At 48.0% G+C, this 15,751-nt stretch overlaps 1 protein-coding gene across 2 annotated transcripts in view; it reads right to left on the reverse strand.

Annotated features, from left to right (window-relative positions):
- TMEM181 (transmembrane protein 181) overlaps nucleotides 1-15,751 on the reverse strand; it is a 139,791-nt gene that overhangs the window by 22,567 nt on the left and 101,473 nt on the right. For both annotated transcript variants that reach the window (XM_075339644.1, XM_075339646.1), the window contains exons 8-9: nucleotides 11,103-11,202; nucleotides 2,383-2,513 (exon numbers count right to left, since the gene is read on the reverse strand). In XM_075339644.1, the coding sequence (XP_075195759.1) occupies nucleotides 2,383-2,513; nucleotides 11,103-11,202 (231 nt within the window). The remainder of the gene's footprint in view (nucleotides 1-2,382; nucleotides 2,514-11,102; nucleotides 11,203-15,751) is intronic.

Genomic DNA, 15,751 nt, shown 5'->3' on the forward strand with positions numbered 1-15,751 from the left:
TTTATAGGTATATATTTGAGTGAAATGTCAATTGTTCTTTTATTCTATAAACTTCTGACAACGTCTCCGAATTACCAAGAAATAAATTTTGTATTTAATTTTGTGAAAATGAGAAATGGTCAAAATAACAAAAAAATGCATTGCTTTCAGACACCTCAAATTATGCAAAAAATACAAGTTCATAATGATTTAGACAACAATACCAATAATGTTTTATCTCAGGAAGAGATAAGAAATCAATATTTTGTGGAATAATCATGATTTTTAGTCACAACTTTCATGTGTCTTGGCATGCTTTCCCCCAGTCTTTCACACTGCTTTTGGGTGACCTTATGCCACTTCTGGTGCAAAATTTAAGCAGTTCTTTGTTTGATGGCTTGTGACTATGCATCTTCCTCTTGATTACATTTCAGAGGTTTTCAATGGGGTTCAGGTCTGGAGATTGGGCTGGTCATGACAGGGTTTTGATGTGGCGGTTCTTCACCCACACATTGATTGACCTAGCTGTGTGGCATGGCACATTGTCCTGCTGGAATAACAAGTCCTCAGAGTTGGGAAACATTGCCTGAGCAGAAGGAAGCAACTGTTTTTCCAGGATAACCTTGTATGCAGCTTGATTCATACATCCTTTGAAAAGTTTTATCTGCCCAATTCCAGCCTTCCTGAAGTATCCCTAGATCATCACCAATCCTCCACCAAATTTCACAGTGGATGCAAGACACTGTGGCTTGTACGCCTCTCCAGGTCTCCGTCTAACCATTAGATGACCAGGTGTTGGGCAAAACTGAAAATTAGACTCCTCAGAGAAGATTACCTTTACTCCAGTCCTCTATGGTCCAATCCTTATGGTCTTCGGCAAACTTTAGCCTGGTTCTCCTTTAATTCTCATTGATGAAAGGCTTTTTTCTAGCTTTACATGACTTGAGCCCTGCCTCTAGGAGCCTGTTACGAACTGTTCTTGCCGTGCACTTCACCCCAGCCGCCATTTGCCATTCCTTTTGTAGGTCACTTGATGTCATCCTGCGGTTGCTGTGTAACATTCGAATAAGATGACGGTCATCCTGGTCAGTGGAGAGTCGCTTTCGCCCTCTGCCGGTCTGTAGCTTTGTTGTCCCCAATGTCTGCTGCTTGACCTTGTTGTAATGGACTGCCGTCTTAGAAATTTTAAGGATTGAGGCAACATGACGCTCACTGTATTCCTCTGCTAGTAAAGCCAGAATAGAGCCCTTCTTTTCCTCACTCAAGACTTTTGTTTTCAACTACTTTGGCATGGTTAAAAGTTATTTTTTCATTCCTATTAGGTTTGGGATATTACTAGCACTTGTTTTGCCATCCAACTTGTTCTATTGCAGGAGGATTGTGAAGCCCACAGCAGTGTTTTTTTTTTTATATATACTTTCCCTCGTTAAATAAGATTTGGTTCAGGTGATCACCTAATCAGAAGCACATTAAGTGGAATGAGGTGTACTCTGGTTAGAATTCAACTGACTGGAATGGAATGGCTCAGACTGTAGAGAATCAGATTTTTATACAACTATGCCTCTTCATTTTTGTCAGAGCTACATATACATACATACATATATATATATATATATATATATATATATATATATATATATATATATATATATATATATATATATATATATATATATATATATATATATATAGTCACACACACACACACAAATGGTCTCATAAAAATGAAATTAAATATTTTAATATGACTAATTTTATTTAAAAAAGTATTTAAAATATTACTATTAAGCTATAAACTTCCCAAGACTAGTATTGGGGTGTTCTCTATTTATTCACGAAAGCATATATAAATGTTTTAAGTTGAGTAAGGGGTACTTTACACATCGGCTAACGATGTCGAGCGCGATAGTACCTGCCCCCGTCGCACACGCGATATCTGGTGATCGCTGCCGAAGCGAACATTATCGCTACGGCAGCTTCACACGCACATACCTTGTCGGCGATGTCGCGGTGACCGGCGAACAATCCCCCCTTCAAGGGGGAGGTGCGTTCGGCGTCACCGCGACGTCACTAAGCGGCCGGCCAATAGCAGAGGAGGGGCGGAGATGAGCGGGAAATAACATCCCGCCCACCTTCTCCCTTCCGCATTGACGGTGGACGCAGGTAAGGAGATGTATGTCGTTCCTGCGGCTTCACAGCGACATTATGAAAATGAACGACGTGACACAGATCAGCGATTTTTGACTGTTTTGCGCTCGTTCATCGTCGCTCCTAGGATTTACATATTGCGATCAAATAAGACAATTCTTACATCTATAAGTTTAGATTTTTGTTAAAGCAATTTTTGTATATAGAGAAAAAAAAAAAAAAAGGAAAAACAGATAAATAATTCAAACAACCTACCTGCACCCGAATCCCATGGTAGACACAAAGCCAAAAGAGCAGGAGAGCACAAAGAAATAGTGACTGAAAGAGGTCATCCAGCATGCCAGGGAACCAGCTATTCACCAGGAACGTGAGGGGGAAGAATGGGTCTGTAAAGAAATGAGAAAGGTTGTCTACAAATGGACTGTTCATGGTTTTAGTCTATCACACTAGGTTATCTTTCCTCACTGATCACAAATAAAAAGCTCAAAAGTAGCCACTGAAATTTTAGCTTTCGGTATACATATTATAGAAACAGAGCAAAATACATGAGATGAGCTATTACATTCAGAATTGTCACATCTAACACCTCCAAGCGATTTTCCATTTTTCACTCCTTTCGAGAGACATAGCATTTTTATTTTTCCGTCAATCTTCCCATATAAGGGTTTTTTTGCGGGACGAGTAGTTCTTCTAAATGAAACCATAAGTTTTACCATATAATGTACTGGAAAATAGCAAAAAAATTCCAAGTATAAAAAAATTTGCAAAAAAAGTGCGATTGCATGATTGTTTTTGGGATTTGTTATTCACAGTATTCTTTATAAGTAAAACTGATGTATGGGTGTGATGCCTCAGGTCAGTACAAGTTCATAGACACCAAACATGTATAGGTTTACTTTTATCTAAGGGGTTAAAAAAAAATCTGAAGTTTGTCCCAAAAATAGACACACTTTTTGCGCCATTTTCCGTGATCCGTAGCATTCTCATTTTTCTAGATATGGGGCTCAGTGACTGCTTATTTTTTGCGTCTTGAACATTTTTAACGGTACCATTTTTGCGCAAAAGCACCATTTGATCACCTGTTATCGCATTTTGCGCAAAATTCACAGCGACTAAAAAAACATAATTTTGGTGTTTGGAATTTTGCCACTTCACCGTTTACCGATCAGATTAATTGATTTTATATTTTGATAGATCGGGCATTTCTGAACGCGGCGATACCAAATATGTGATTTTTTTTTTTTTAACCCTATAATTTTCATTTGGGTGAATTGGGGGTGATTTGAACTTTTAGGTTTATTTTTTAAAACTAACTTTTTTTTTTTATTTTACTAGTGTCCCTAGGGGACTATAACAATCAGCAGTTTGATCGCTCATTCTTCTGCACAAAAGCAGCTCTCCTCTCACACACGGCCCTCTGCTGGCTGTAAGAGAAACTGATTCATGATAGCTACAGGAGTCATCACATGACCCTGTGCTACCATGGCAACCATCAGATCCACATGATCATATCACGACTTCCGATGGAGCCGGGTGAGTGCTTACCGAGGCTCGCTGTTACATCGCGCTGTGACATTTTCACAGCAGACTGTAAGGGGTTAACAGGCACGAGTGGGTAGCAAATCCACTCGTGCTAGATAGCCGCACATGTCAGCTGTTCAAATCAGCTGACATGTGCAGCAAGCAGGGATTAACCTGACTCGAGTTATGACGTACCCAGTACGTCATGTGTTGTGAAGAGGTTAGAGAACTATATCATAAAAGGGGAAACAGGGGCCACATAACTGCTAAACCAGCAACAGAGGGTTTGGAACACATTTGGCAATTGGTATATATTCAGATATGAGCTATACTGTCTAATGATGCACAGGCAGAAAAGCTCGGATTTAAGGGAACTTATAACGTCAGAAAATGCTATGAACCTGTAACAAACCCTATATCAGCAGGGTGATACGATTACCATGCACCAGTGCAGTCAGTCAGTGCTAACCGCTGCCGCTCACAGTGCAGTTTGTGGTTGCCTCTATGACTGAAAGCCGGCGGCTTCAGTGAGGATTAAAGGGAACCTGTCACGTCAAAAAATGCTATTAACCTGTGGACTAACCCTATCTTTTCAGGTTGATAGGATTACCATGCACCACGGCACAGCCTGTCAGTCAGTGCTGGGGTGAGCTTACCGCTGCTGCTCACAGTTCGGTTTGCATTTGCCTTTATGACTGAAAGCTGGAGGCTCCAGTGAGAATTAAAATTTTAGCACAGTGGCCGGGCACCTTTCTAACACTATTAACCTGCAGACTGACCCTGTATCCTCAAGTTTATTGCATTATCAGATGTGATAGGTTCCCTTTAAATACTACCGTATACACTGGTGTACAGGAAACAAATATATAGCACTTACCTCACATGCTTTCTAATATACTGGCACACATTTTTTTTAATCAAAGTGCCTCTACGTTTTACTGCTACTTAGCTAAGTGACAGATAACACATTTTGCTCTAAAGGCCACTGGTTAAAAATCAGATAGAAAAGTAAAATACAATAAAGAAGGGAATTTTGTTTACTTACCGTAAATTCCTTTTCTTCTAGCTCCAATTGGGAGACCCAGACAGTGGGTGTATAGCTACTGCCCTCTGGAGGCCGCACAAAGAACTACACTTAAAAGTGTAAGGCCCCTCCCCTTCTGGCTATACACCCTCCCGTAGGAGTACAGATTCCTCAGTTTTAGTACCAAAGCAAGAAGGAGGAAAGCCAATAACAGTTTCAAAAACAAATTCAATCCGATAACACGATCGGAGAACTTAAGAAACAACATGAACAACATGTGCACCCGAAAAACGAAACCCTAAGAACAAATAGGGCGGGTGCTGGGTCTCCCAATTGGAGCTAGAAGAAAAGGAATTTACGGTAAGTAAACAAAATTCCCTTCTTCTTTTTCGCTCCTAATTGGGAGACCCAGACAGTGGGACGTCCAAAAGCAGTCCCTGGGTGGGTAAAAAGATACCACATGAACGGGCTGTCAGACAGCCTCCTCCTACAGGTGGGCCACCGCCGCCTGAAGGACCTGTCTACCTAGGCTGGCATCTGCCGAAGCGTAGGTATGCACTTGATAGTGTTTGGTAAACGTGTGCAGACTCGACCAGGTAGCCGCTTGGCACACTTGCTGAGCCGTAGCCTGATGCCGCAATGCCCAGGACGCACCCACGGCTCTGGTAGAATGGGCCTTCAGTCCAGATGGAATCGGAAGCCCAGCAGAACGGTATGTGTGAAGAATTGGTTCCTTGATCCACCGCGCCAGGGTGGATTTGGAAGCTTGCGATCCCTTATGCTGACCAGCGACTAGGACAAAGAGCGCATCAGAACGGCGTAGAGCCGCCGTGCGAGAAATGTAAATCCTGAGTGCTCTCACCAGGTCCAACAGATGTAAACCCTTTTCAAATTGGTGAACTGGATGCGGACACAAAGATGGTAAAGTGATATCCTGATTGAGATGAAAGGAAGAAACCACCTTGGGAGAAAACTCTGGAATTGGACGCAGTACTACCTTGTCTTGGTGAAACACCAGGAAGGGAGATTTGCAAGATAACGCCGCTAGCTCGGACACTCTTCGAAGAGACGTGACCGCCACAAGAAAAACTACCTTTTGTGAAAGCCGAGAAAGGGGAACCTCTTTCAAAGGCTCGAAAGGCGGCTTCTGGAGAGCAATGAGAACCTTGTTCAGATCCCAGGGTTCCAATGGCCGTCTGTAAGGAGGAACGATATGACAAACTCCTTGGAGAAACGTGCGTACTTTAGAAAGCTGTGCCAAGCGCTTCTGAAAGAATACGGATAGCGCGGAGACTTGACCCTTAAGAGAGCTAAGCGACAAACCTTTTTCCAACCCAGACTGCAGGAAGGAAAGAAAAATTGGCAATGCAAATGGCCAGGGAGAAAACCCTTGAGCCAAGCACCACGCTAAGAATATCTTCCACGTTCTGTGATAGATCTTAGCTGAGGATGGTTTTCTAGCCTGTCTCATTGTGGCAACAACTTCATGAGATAAACCTGAGGCCGCTAGGATCCAGGACTCAATGGCCACACAGTCAGGTTCAGGGCCGCAGAATTCAGATGGAAAAACGGCCCTTGAGACAGCAAATCTGGACGGTCTGGTAGTGTCCACGGTTGGCCTACCGTGAGATGCCACAGATCCGGGTACCACGACCTTCTTGGCCAATCTGGAGCGACGAGTATGGCTCGATGGCAGTCGGACCTGATTTTCCGGAGAACTCTGGGTAACAATGCTAGAGGTGGGAACACATAGGGGAGTCGGAATTGCGACCAATCCTGAACCAAGGCGTCTGCCGCCAGTGCTCGGTGATCGTGAGACCGTGCCATGAAAACTGGGACCTTGTTGTTGTGTCGTGACGCCATCAGATCGACGTCCGGCGTCCCCCAGCGGCAACAGATCTGCTGAAACACGTCCGGGTGAAGGGACCATTCTCCTGCGTCCATGCCCTGGCGACTGAGAAAGTCTGCTTCCCAGTTTTCCACGCCTGGGATGTGAACTGCGGATATGGTGGACGCTCTGCTTTCCACCCACGTCAAAATCCGTTGGACTTCTTGAAAAGCTTGGCGACTGCGTGTTCCCCCTTGGTGGTTGATGTACGCCACCGCCGTGGAATTGTCCGACTGAATCCGAATCTGCTTGCCTTCCAGCCATTGTTGGAAGGCTCGCAGGGCAAGATAGATTGCTCTGATTTCCAGAACATTGATCTGCAGGGTGGACTCTTCCAGAGTCCACATCCCCTGAGCCCTGTGGTGGAGATACACCGCTCCCCACCCTGATAGGCTCGCATCCGTCGTGACCACTGCCCAGGACGGGGGAAGGAACGACTTTCCCTGTGACAATGAGGTGGGGAGAAGCCACCAACGCAGAGAGTCCTTGGCAGTCTGAGAGAGGGAGACAGTCCTGTCGAGGGACGTCGATTTCCCGTCCCATTGGCGTAGAATGTCCCATTGTAGAGGGCGCAGATGAAACTGCGCGAACGGGACTGCCTCCATTGCTGCTACCATCTTTCCTAGGAAATGCATGAGGCGCCTCAGTGAGTGCGACTGGCTCTGAAGGAGAGATTGCACTCCAGTCCGTAGCGAGCACTGCTTGTCCAGTGGAAGCTTCACTATCGCTGAGAGAGTATGAAACTCCATGCCAAGATAAGTCAGAGATTGGGTCGGGGTTAGATGAGACTTTGGAAAGTTGATAATCCACCCGAAACTCTGGAGAGTGTCTAGTGCCACCTTCAGACTGTGTTGGCATGCCTCTTGAGAGGGTGCCTTTATAAGCAGGTCGTCTAGATACGGGATGACCGAGTGACCCTGCGAGTGCAGAACAGCTACTACTGCTGCCATGACCTTGGTGAAGACCCGGGGGGCTGTTGCCAGACCGAAAGGTAACGCTACGAACTGCAGGTGTTCGTCGTGTATGACGAAGCGTAGGAAACGCTGATGCTCTGGTGCGATCGGCACGTGGAGATACGCATCTTTGATATCTATTGATGCTAGAAAATCTCCTTGAGACATTGAGGCTATGACGGAGCGTAGGGATTCCATCCGGAACCTCCTGACTTTTACGTGTCTGTTGAGCAACTTTAGATCCAGGACGGGCCGATACGATCCGTCCTTTTTTGGGACCACAAACAGATTGGAGTAAAAACCGTGACCTTGTTCCTGAAGAGGGACGGAGGTCACCACTCCTTCCGCCTTTAGAGCGGCCACCGCCTGCAACAGAGCATCGGCTCGGTCTGGTGGTGGAGAAGTTCTGAAGAAACGAGTTGGCGGACGAGAACTGAACTCTATCCTGTACCCGTGAGACAGAATATCCCTCACCCAACGGTCTTTGACGTGTGACAGCCAGATGTCGCCAAAGTGGGAAAGCCTCCCACCGACCGCGGGTGTGGGAATCGGAGACCGCAAGTCAGGAGGACGCCGTCTTGGCAACGGTTCCTCCGGCTGTCCTTTTTGGGCGTGACTGAGACCTCCAAGAATCTGAGCGTCTCTGGTCTTTTTGAGTCTTTTTTGACGAGGCGAATTGGGACCTGCCCGGTCCTCGAAAGGACCGATAACCAGACTGACCCTTCCTCTGTTGGGGTCTGTTTTGTCTGTGTTGCGGTAAGGATGAGTCCTTACCCTTGGAGTGTTTGATGATTTCATCCAAACGCTCTCCAAACAATCGGTCACGAGAAAAAGGCAAATTGGTTAAGCACTTCTTGGAATGAGAATCTGCTTTCCAATGTCTCAACCACAGGGCCCTACGCAAAACAACGGAGTTGGCTGACGCCACTGCCGTGCGGCTTGTAGCGTCAAGAACAGCATTAATCGCGTACGACGCGAATGCCGCCATTTGCGAGGTCAATGGTGCTACCTGCGGGGCAAATGCACGTGTGACGGAGTCAACTCGCGCAAGCCCGGCTGAGATAGCTTGGAGTGCCCATACGGCTGCAAAAGAAGGCGCTAATGACGCTCCAATCGCTTCATAGATGGATTTCAGCCAGAGCTCCATCTGCCTGTCAGTGGCATCTTTAAGTGCCGCTCCATCTTCAACTGCAACCAAGGATCTAGCTGCAAGCCTGGAAATTGGAGGATCCACTTTTGGACACTGGGTCCAACCCTTGACCACCTCAGGGGGAAAAGGATAGCGTGTATCTTTAAGCCGTTTAGGAAAACGCCTTTCAGGATAAGCGTGGGGTTTCTGGATTGCGTCTCTAAAGTCAGCGTGGTCCAGAAAAGTGCTTAAAGTACGCTTAGGGTATCTGAAATGGATTCTCTCGTGCTGCGAAGCTGACTCCTCCACAAAAGGAGCTGGTGGGGAAATATTTAACATCTTATTGATGTTAAATATAAGATCATTAACTATGGCGTCACCCTCTGGTGTATCTAGATTGAGAGCGGTCCCAGGATCAGAATCCTGATCAGTTATGTCCGCCTCATCACCCATAGATTCATCTCGCTGGGATCCTGACCATTGAGATGAATGTGAAGGCCCGTCATAGCGAGCCCGCTTAGGCTGCCCGGGGCCATCGTCCGAGTCAGAGTCTTCACCCTGAGGTGTATATGCCCGTCCCGGAGCTTGGAGCTGAGGGGGACCAGGGGGCAATGATTGCACAGTGTCCGTGGCCTGAAGTACAGGCCTAGCTCGCAATGTGTCAAGAATTTGTGACATAGTGAGAGACATTCTGTCAGCAAAAGCTGCAAACTCAGTTCCTGTCACCTGGACAGCATTCACAGGTGGTACACCCTGGGTCACGTCCAGCAGAGGTCCCGGCTGTGCAAGCGCCGCAGGGGCCGAGCACTGCACACAATGGGGGTCCGTGGAGCCTGCCGGTAGAAAAGTCCCACATGCGGTGCAGGAAGCATATAATGTCTGTGCCTTGGCACCCTTGCGTTTTACGGACGACATGCCGCTGGCTCTCTGCAATGTGAGAGAGTCTATAGCCAAAGGGCGACCAGCGCTATGCAATACAAAGTATTTGTAGAAACAAAATACTAAGAATACTACTGGCACAAGAGGGGGTGAGCCCTGAGGGCTGCTTACCGCCCGCTGAATAGCGGGTAAGAGGCTGCAGAATTCCTTGTCTGGGTCTCCCCGGCTCCCCTCTTCTGTGGAGAGGGGTGGTCCGTGGGAGTTCCCAAACAAAAGTGCGGGAAACAGTGTCCCCTCTGTGCCGATTGTGAGGGCTGGAGTATGTAAAAACGACTCCAGCCCTCAGCGCTGATGCACTGGCCAGCGTCCCGCCCCTCTCCTGACTGGCAGGTCTGGGGGCGGGAACGAACGGAAGCAGGCCGCAAAAGCCGGGGACTCGAGTTATCAGCGCGGCCGCCGTAAAAGCGCGGGCCGCGCTGAAGTCCCCGGCGCACCACAAGTGCCAGCCGCGCCGCAGTCCCAGCGGCCGGCATGACCGATTCCTAGGCGTGGCCAGCGTCCCGCCCCTCTCCTGACTGGCAGGTCCGGGGGCGGGAACGAACGGAAGCAGGCCGCAAAAGCCGGGGACTCGAGTTATCAGCGCGGCCGCCGTAAAAGCGCGGGCCGCGCTGAAGTCCCCGGCGCACCACAAGTGCCAGCCGCGCCGCAGTCCCAGCGGCCGGCGCGACCGATTCCTAGAAGTGTGCCTGCTTCAGCGAAGCTGAATGAGGCCATGGCACAAGCGCCGTAGCGCTGATGTCCCCCGGCGCACTACAACACCCAGCATGCTGCGGTGTGAGCGCCAAATGCACGGGGACACAGAGTACCTTGAGGAAGCAGGGCCATGTCCCTGATGTACTCCGCTCCATCCAGCATCTTCTCCAGGGGCTGTAGATGGAGCACGGTCTCAGTGCCTGGAGACCAGTAAATCCCACTTCACCCAGAGCCCTGTAAAAAGGGATGGGGAAGGAATCAGCATGTGGGCTCCTGCCGCCGTACCCGCAATGGGTACCTCAACCTTACAAACACCTCCGACATACAGTGGGGTGAGAAGGGAGCATGCTGGGAGCCCTGTTTATGGGCCCTCTTTTCTTCCATCCGACATAGTCAGCAGCTGCTGCTGACTAAAAACAATGGAGCTATGCGTGCGTGTCTGACCTCCTTGCGCACAAAGCTAAAACTGAGGAATCTGTACTCCTACGGGAGGGTGTATAGCCAGAAGGGGAGGGGCCTTACACTTTTAAGTGTAGTTCTTTGTGCGGCCTCCAGAGGGCAGTAGCTATACACCCACTGTCTGGGTCTCCCAATTAGGAGCGAAAAAGAAATAGCAATACGCTAAAAAAAAAAAATGAGAAATGAAATCTTCATATAAGCCACAATAAGTATACGTCTGTCTGTATGCCAGTTATTGGGTCAATGAGCAGCAGAAAAAGGACCACATTTCCTCCCTGCCAGGAACTATGCTTATGGGAGCAAGTGAGTTATTTAGGTCTTTATTGCCAGATAACTCAAGGAAATTGTAAAGAACAGAATTCATTTTACCATTATAGAGAAGAAGCAGAGGTAAAAGGATCGACATCCACTTCTGTTCTATCCCCCAATCTCTCATGGAAAATTTCCGTAGAGAATGTGCAAACAAACACTAAAATAAAGAAGGATAAGTTAATTAATAAAGGTTTTTCTGTAAGTTATTATATACCCATCATGCGCAAAGCCAAGTATAGCGTTTTTTCTAAAAGCTCTTTAAATGTATCAAAGATGAACATCCTGGGATAATTATTATGCTTCACAGAGGTAATCTCATGTTAGTAAACCAGACTTGGATAAATAGTATGAAAATAAACACATTTGGAATTGACTTGCTTTTTCCTCTCCTTTCATTCTCCTGCTCTGAGAGCTTTTATCTTTTATAGTGTACAGCTGGCTTTCATGGCGCTCAGCCACAAGCCTGGTCCTGTGTGCACTTCAGTTACATTCCAAGTAGTTAATTCCTAAGACCTGTGCAAATGCTGTGAATTTTGCCGCATTTTTTAGTGTTTTTTTGGGTGCAGTTGTGGTCTCAAAACTGCATGAATTTCCTTACCCAGCAAAGTCTATGAGATTTCATTTTTGCTGTCCGCACGTTGTTTTTTTTGGCTGCATTTTTGTGGTGACCACAAAGAAGTGGCATGTCAATTCTTTCTGCATTTTTGCCAGTATTTTTGAGCCCTTACAGTTAATAGATTTGACTTATAAAACGCATTTTTTAAGTCAAAACATGGAAAAAAACGCATAAAAAAAAAAAAACGGATTTTTTTGTACTCACCGTAAAATTGTTTTCTCTTAGCCATCATTGTGGGACACAGGACCATGGGTGGTATGCTGCCTATCCATAGGAGGACACTAAGTAGATGCAAAAGCATAGCTCCTCCTCTGCAGTATACACCCCCTGGCCGGGCCAGGCAAGCTGAGTTTTAGTACACAAGCAGTAGGAGAAAAAAACCAGTAAAAACTTCTCAACAGAGGAACATGAGAAAAAAAAGAGTCCTAACCAAATAAGATACTGAGAGAACCAAGGCCCAACAGGGCAACAGGATGGGTGCTGTGTCCCCCAATGACGGCTAAGAGAAAACTATTTTACGGTGAGTACACAAAAATCCGTTTTTCTCTGACGCCGACACAGGACCAGGGGACACAGGACCATGGGACGTCCTAAAGCAGTCCATGGGTGGGTAAACAATAAACAACGCAACCCAAGGACTAGGAACCAGTCCCAGATAGTGGAGTACCTATCTCAGTAGGCGCTCCTGGCTATCGTTTGCAGAATTTTCCTACCTAGGTTCGCCTCAGCCGAAGCCTGGCTATGGATTCAGTAATGCTTTAAAACAGTATGTAGGCAAGACCAGGTCGCAGCCTTACACCTCTGTTCCACTGAAGGCTGATGCCTAATGGCCCAAGGGGCGCCAACTGCTTGCGTGGAATAAGTCCGCAGCCCACTAGGAATGGGCTTAAGTTGCAAGCAGTAGACATCCTGGATCGCAGAGCGAATCCAGCGAGCCAGCGTTGCCTATGAAGCTGCCTGTCCTTTCTTAGGCCTTTCAGGAATGACGAACAAGGAGTCTATGTTCCTAAAGGGGCTGTCCTGGGTACGTAATATCTGAGAGCCCTCAAAAGAACTAGCGAATGTAGAAACCTTTCCACCCTATGGACTGGGTGTGGACAAAAAGGAAGTCAGAACAATGTCCTCGCTCATATGAAACGGGGAAGAAGGGAATTTTGTTTACTTACCGTAAATTCCTTTTCTTCTAGCTCCAATTGGGAGACCCAGACAATTGGGTGTATAGCTATTGCCTCCGGAGGCCACACAAAGTATTACACTTAAAAGTGTAAGGCCCCTCCCCTTCTGGCTATACACCCCCAGTGGGATCACTGGCTCACCAGTTTTAGTGCCAAAGCAAGAAGGAGGAAAGCCAATAACTGGTTTAAAGACCAATTCAATCCGAGGAAACATCGGAGAACTGAACCATACCACATGAACAACATGTGTACCCGAAAAAACAGAAAAACCCCGAGAAAACAGGGCGGGTGCTGGGTCTCCCAATTGGAGCTAGAAGAAAAGGAATTTACGGTAAGTAAACAAAATTCCCTTCTTCTTTTTCGCTCCTAATTGGGAGACCCAGACAATTGGGACGTCCAAAAGCAGTCCCTGGGTGGGTAAAAGAATACCTCGTGATAGGGCCGTCAAACAGCCCTTTCCTACAGGTGGGCAATCGCCGCCTGAAGGACTTATCTACCTAGGCTGGCGTCTGCCGAAGCGTAGGTATGCACCTGAAAATGCTTGGTAAAAGTATGCAGACTCAATCAGGTAGGTGCCTGACACACCTGCTGAGCCGTAGCCTGGTGCCGTAATGCCCAGGATGCACCCACGGCTCTGGTAGAATGGGCCTTCAGCCTTGAGAGAACCAGAAGCCCAGTAGAACTGTAGGTTTCAAGAATTGGTTCCTCGATCCCCCGAGCCAGGGTGGATTCAGAAGCTTGCGACTGTTTACGCCGACCAGCGACAAGGACAAAGAGTGCATCCGGGTGGCGCAGGAGCGCCATGCGGGAAGTAGAACCTGAGTGCTCTCACCAGAACCAACAGATGCAAATCCTTCTGAAATTGATGGACTGGACGAGGACACAAAGAAGGTGAGGTGATATCCTGATTGATATGAAAGTGGGATACCACCTTAGGGAGAAATTCCGGAATCGGACGCAGAACTACCCTGTCCTGGTGAAGGACCAGGAAGGGAGATTTGTATGAGAGCGTTGCTAGCTCGGAAACTCTCCTAAGAGACGAGACCGTTACTAGAAGGCCACTTCCCGAGAAAAGCGGGAAGGGAGACCTCTTTCAAAGGCTCGAAAGGCGGCATCTGGAGAGCAATTAGAACCTTGTTCAGATCCCAGGGCTCTAACGGCCGCTTGTACGGAGTGCTGAGACGACAAACTCCCCGTAGGAACGTGCGTACCTGAGGAAGTCGTTTCTGAAAAAATACAGATAGCGCTGAGACTTGTCCCTAAAGGGAACTGAGCGACAACCCTTTTTCCAACCTAGATTGCAGGAAGGAAGGAAACATAGACGATGCAACCGGCCAGGGAGAAACACCCTGCGCCGAGCACCGAGATAAGAATATCTTCCACGTCCTGTGGTCAATCTTGGCGGACGTTGGTATGCTAGCCTGTCTCATGGTGGCAACCACGTCCTGAGGTAATCCTGACGACACTAGGTTCCAGGACTCAATGCCACACCATCAGGTTGAGGGCCGTAGAATTCAAATGGAAGAATGGCCCTTGAGACAGCCAGTCTGATTGGTCTGGTAGTGCCCCCGGTTAGCCTACCGTGAGGCACCACAGAACCGGGAACCACAACATCCTCGGCCAATCTGTAGCGACGAGGATGGCGCGGCCGCAGTCGGTCCTGATCTAGCGCAGCACTCTGGGCAACAATGCCAGAGGTGGCACATAAGGTAGCTGGAACTGCGACCAATGCTGAACTAAGGCGTCTGCCGCCAGAGCTCGATGATTGTGAAACCGTGCCATGAAGCTGGCACATTGATGTTGTGCCGTGACGCCATTAGATCGACGTCCGGCCTCTGTCAGCGGCGCCAGATCTCCTGAAACCCGTCCGGGTGAAGAGACCATACCCTTTCGGCCACACCCCGGCGACTTAGGAAGTCAGCTTCCTAGTTTTCCACGCCTGGGATGTGAACTGTGGATATGGTGGATGCCGTGTCTTCCACCCACATCAGAACCTGCCGGACTTCCTGGAAGGCTTGCCGGTTGCGCGTTCTTCCTTGGTGGTTGATGTATGCCACCGCTGTGGAGTTGTCCGACTGAAGTCGGATTTGCTTGCTGTCCAGCTGCTGTTGGAAGGTTTGTAGGGCAAGATACACTGCTCTGTGTTCAAGAACATTGATCTGAAGGGTGGACTCTTGCTGAGTCCACGTACCCTGAGCGCTGTGGTGGAGAAAAACTGCTCCCCACCCTGATAGACTCGCGTCTGTCGTAACTATCGCCCAGGATGGGGATAGGAAGGACCTTCTTTTTGACCATGAGGTGGGAAGAAGCCACCACCGTAGAGATTCCTTGGCCGCCTGAGAAAGAAAGACGACTCTGTTGAGGGAGGTCGACTCCCCGTCCCATTGGCGGAGAATGTCACATTGTAGTGGACGCAGATGAAACTGCGCGAAAAGAACTGCCTCCATTGCTACCATCTTACGTAGGAAGTGCATGAGGCGTCTCAATGTGTGCGACTGGTTCTTAAAGAAGAGATTGCAGCCCGTAGTGAATGCTGTTTGTCTAGCGGAAGCTTCACTATCGCTGAGAGAGTATGAAACTCCATGCCTAGATATGTTAGCGATAGGGTCAGGGTCGGATCTGACTTCAAAAAGTTGATGATCCACCCAAAACTCTAGAGAGTCTCCAGCGCAACGTTCGGGCAGTGTCGGCATGTTTCCTAAGAGAGTGCCTTGACAAGTAGATCGTCTAAATATGGGATCACAGAGTGACCCTGAGAGTGCAGGACTGTGACTACTGCTGCCCTGACCTTGGCGAAGACCAGTGGGACTGTCGCTAGCCGGAAGGTAGAGCTACGAACAGAAGGTGTTCGTCTCCTATAACGAAGCGTAGAAACGCTAGTGCTCTGGATCAATCGGCACGTGTGGATAAGCATC

Source organism: Anomaloglossus baeobatrachus, chromosome 3 (assembly GCF_048569485.1).
Source record: "Anomaloglossus baeobatrachus isolate aAnoBae1 chromosome 3, aAnoBae1.hap1, whole genome shotgun sequence".
Taxonomy (NCBI): Eukaryota; Metazoa; Chordata; class Amphibia; order Anura; family Aromobatidae; genus Anomaloglossus; species Anomaloglossus baeobatrachus.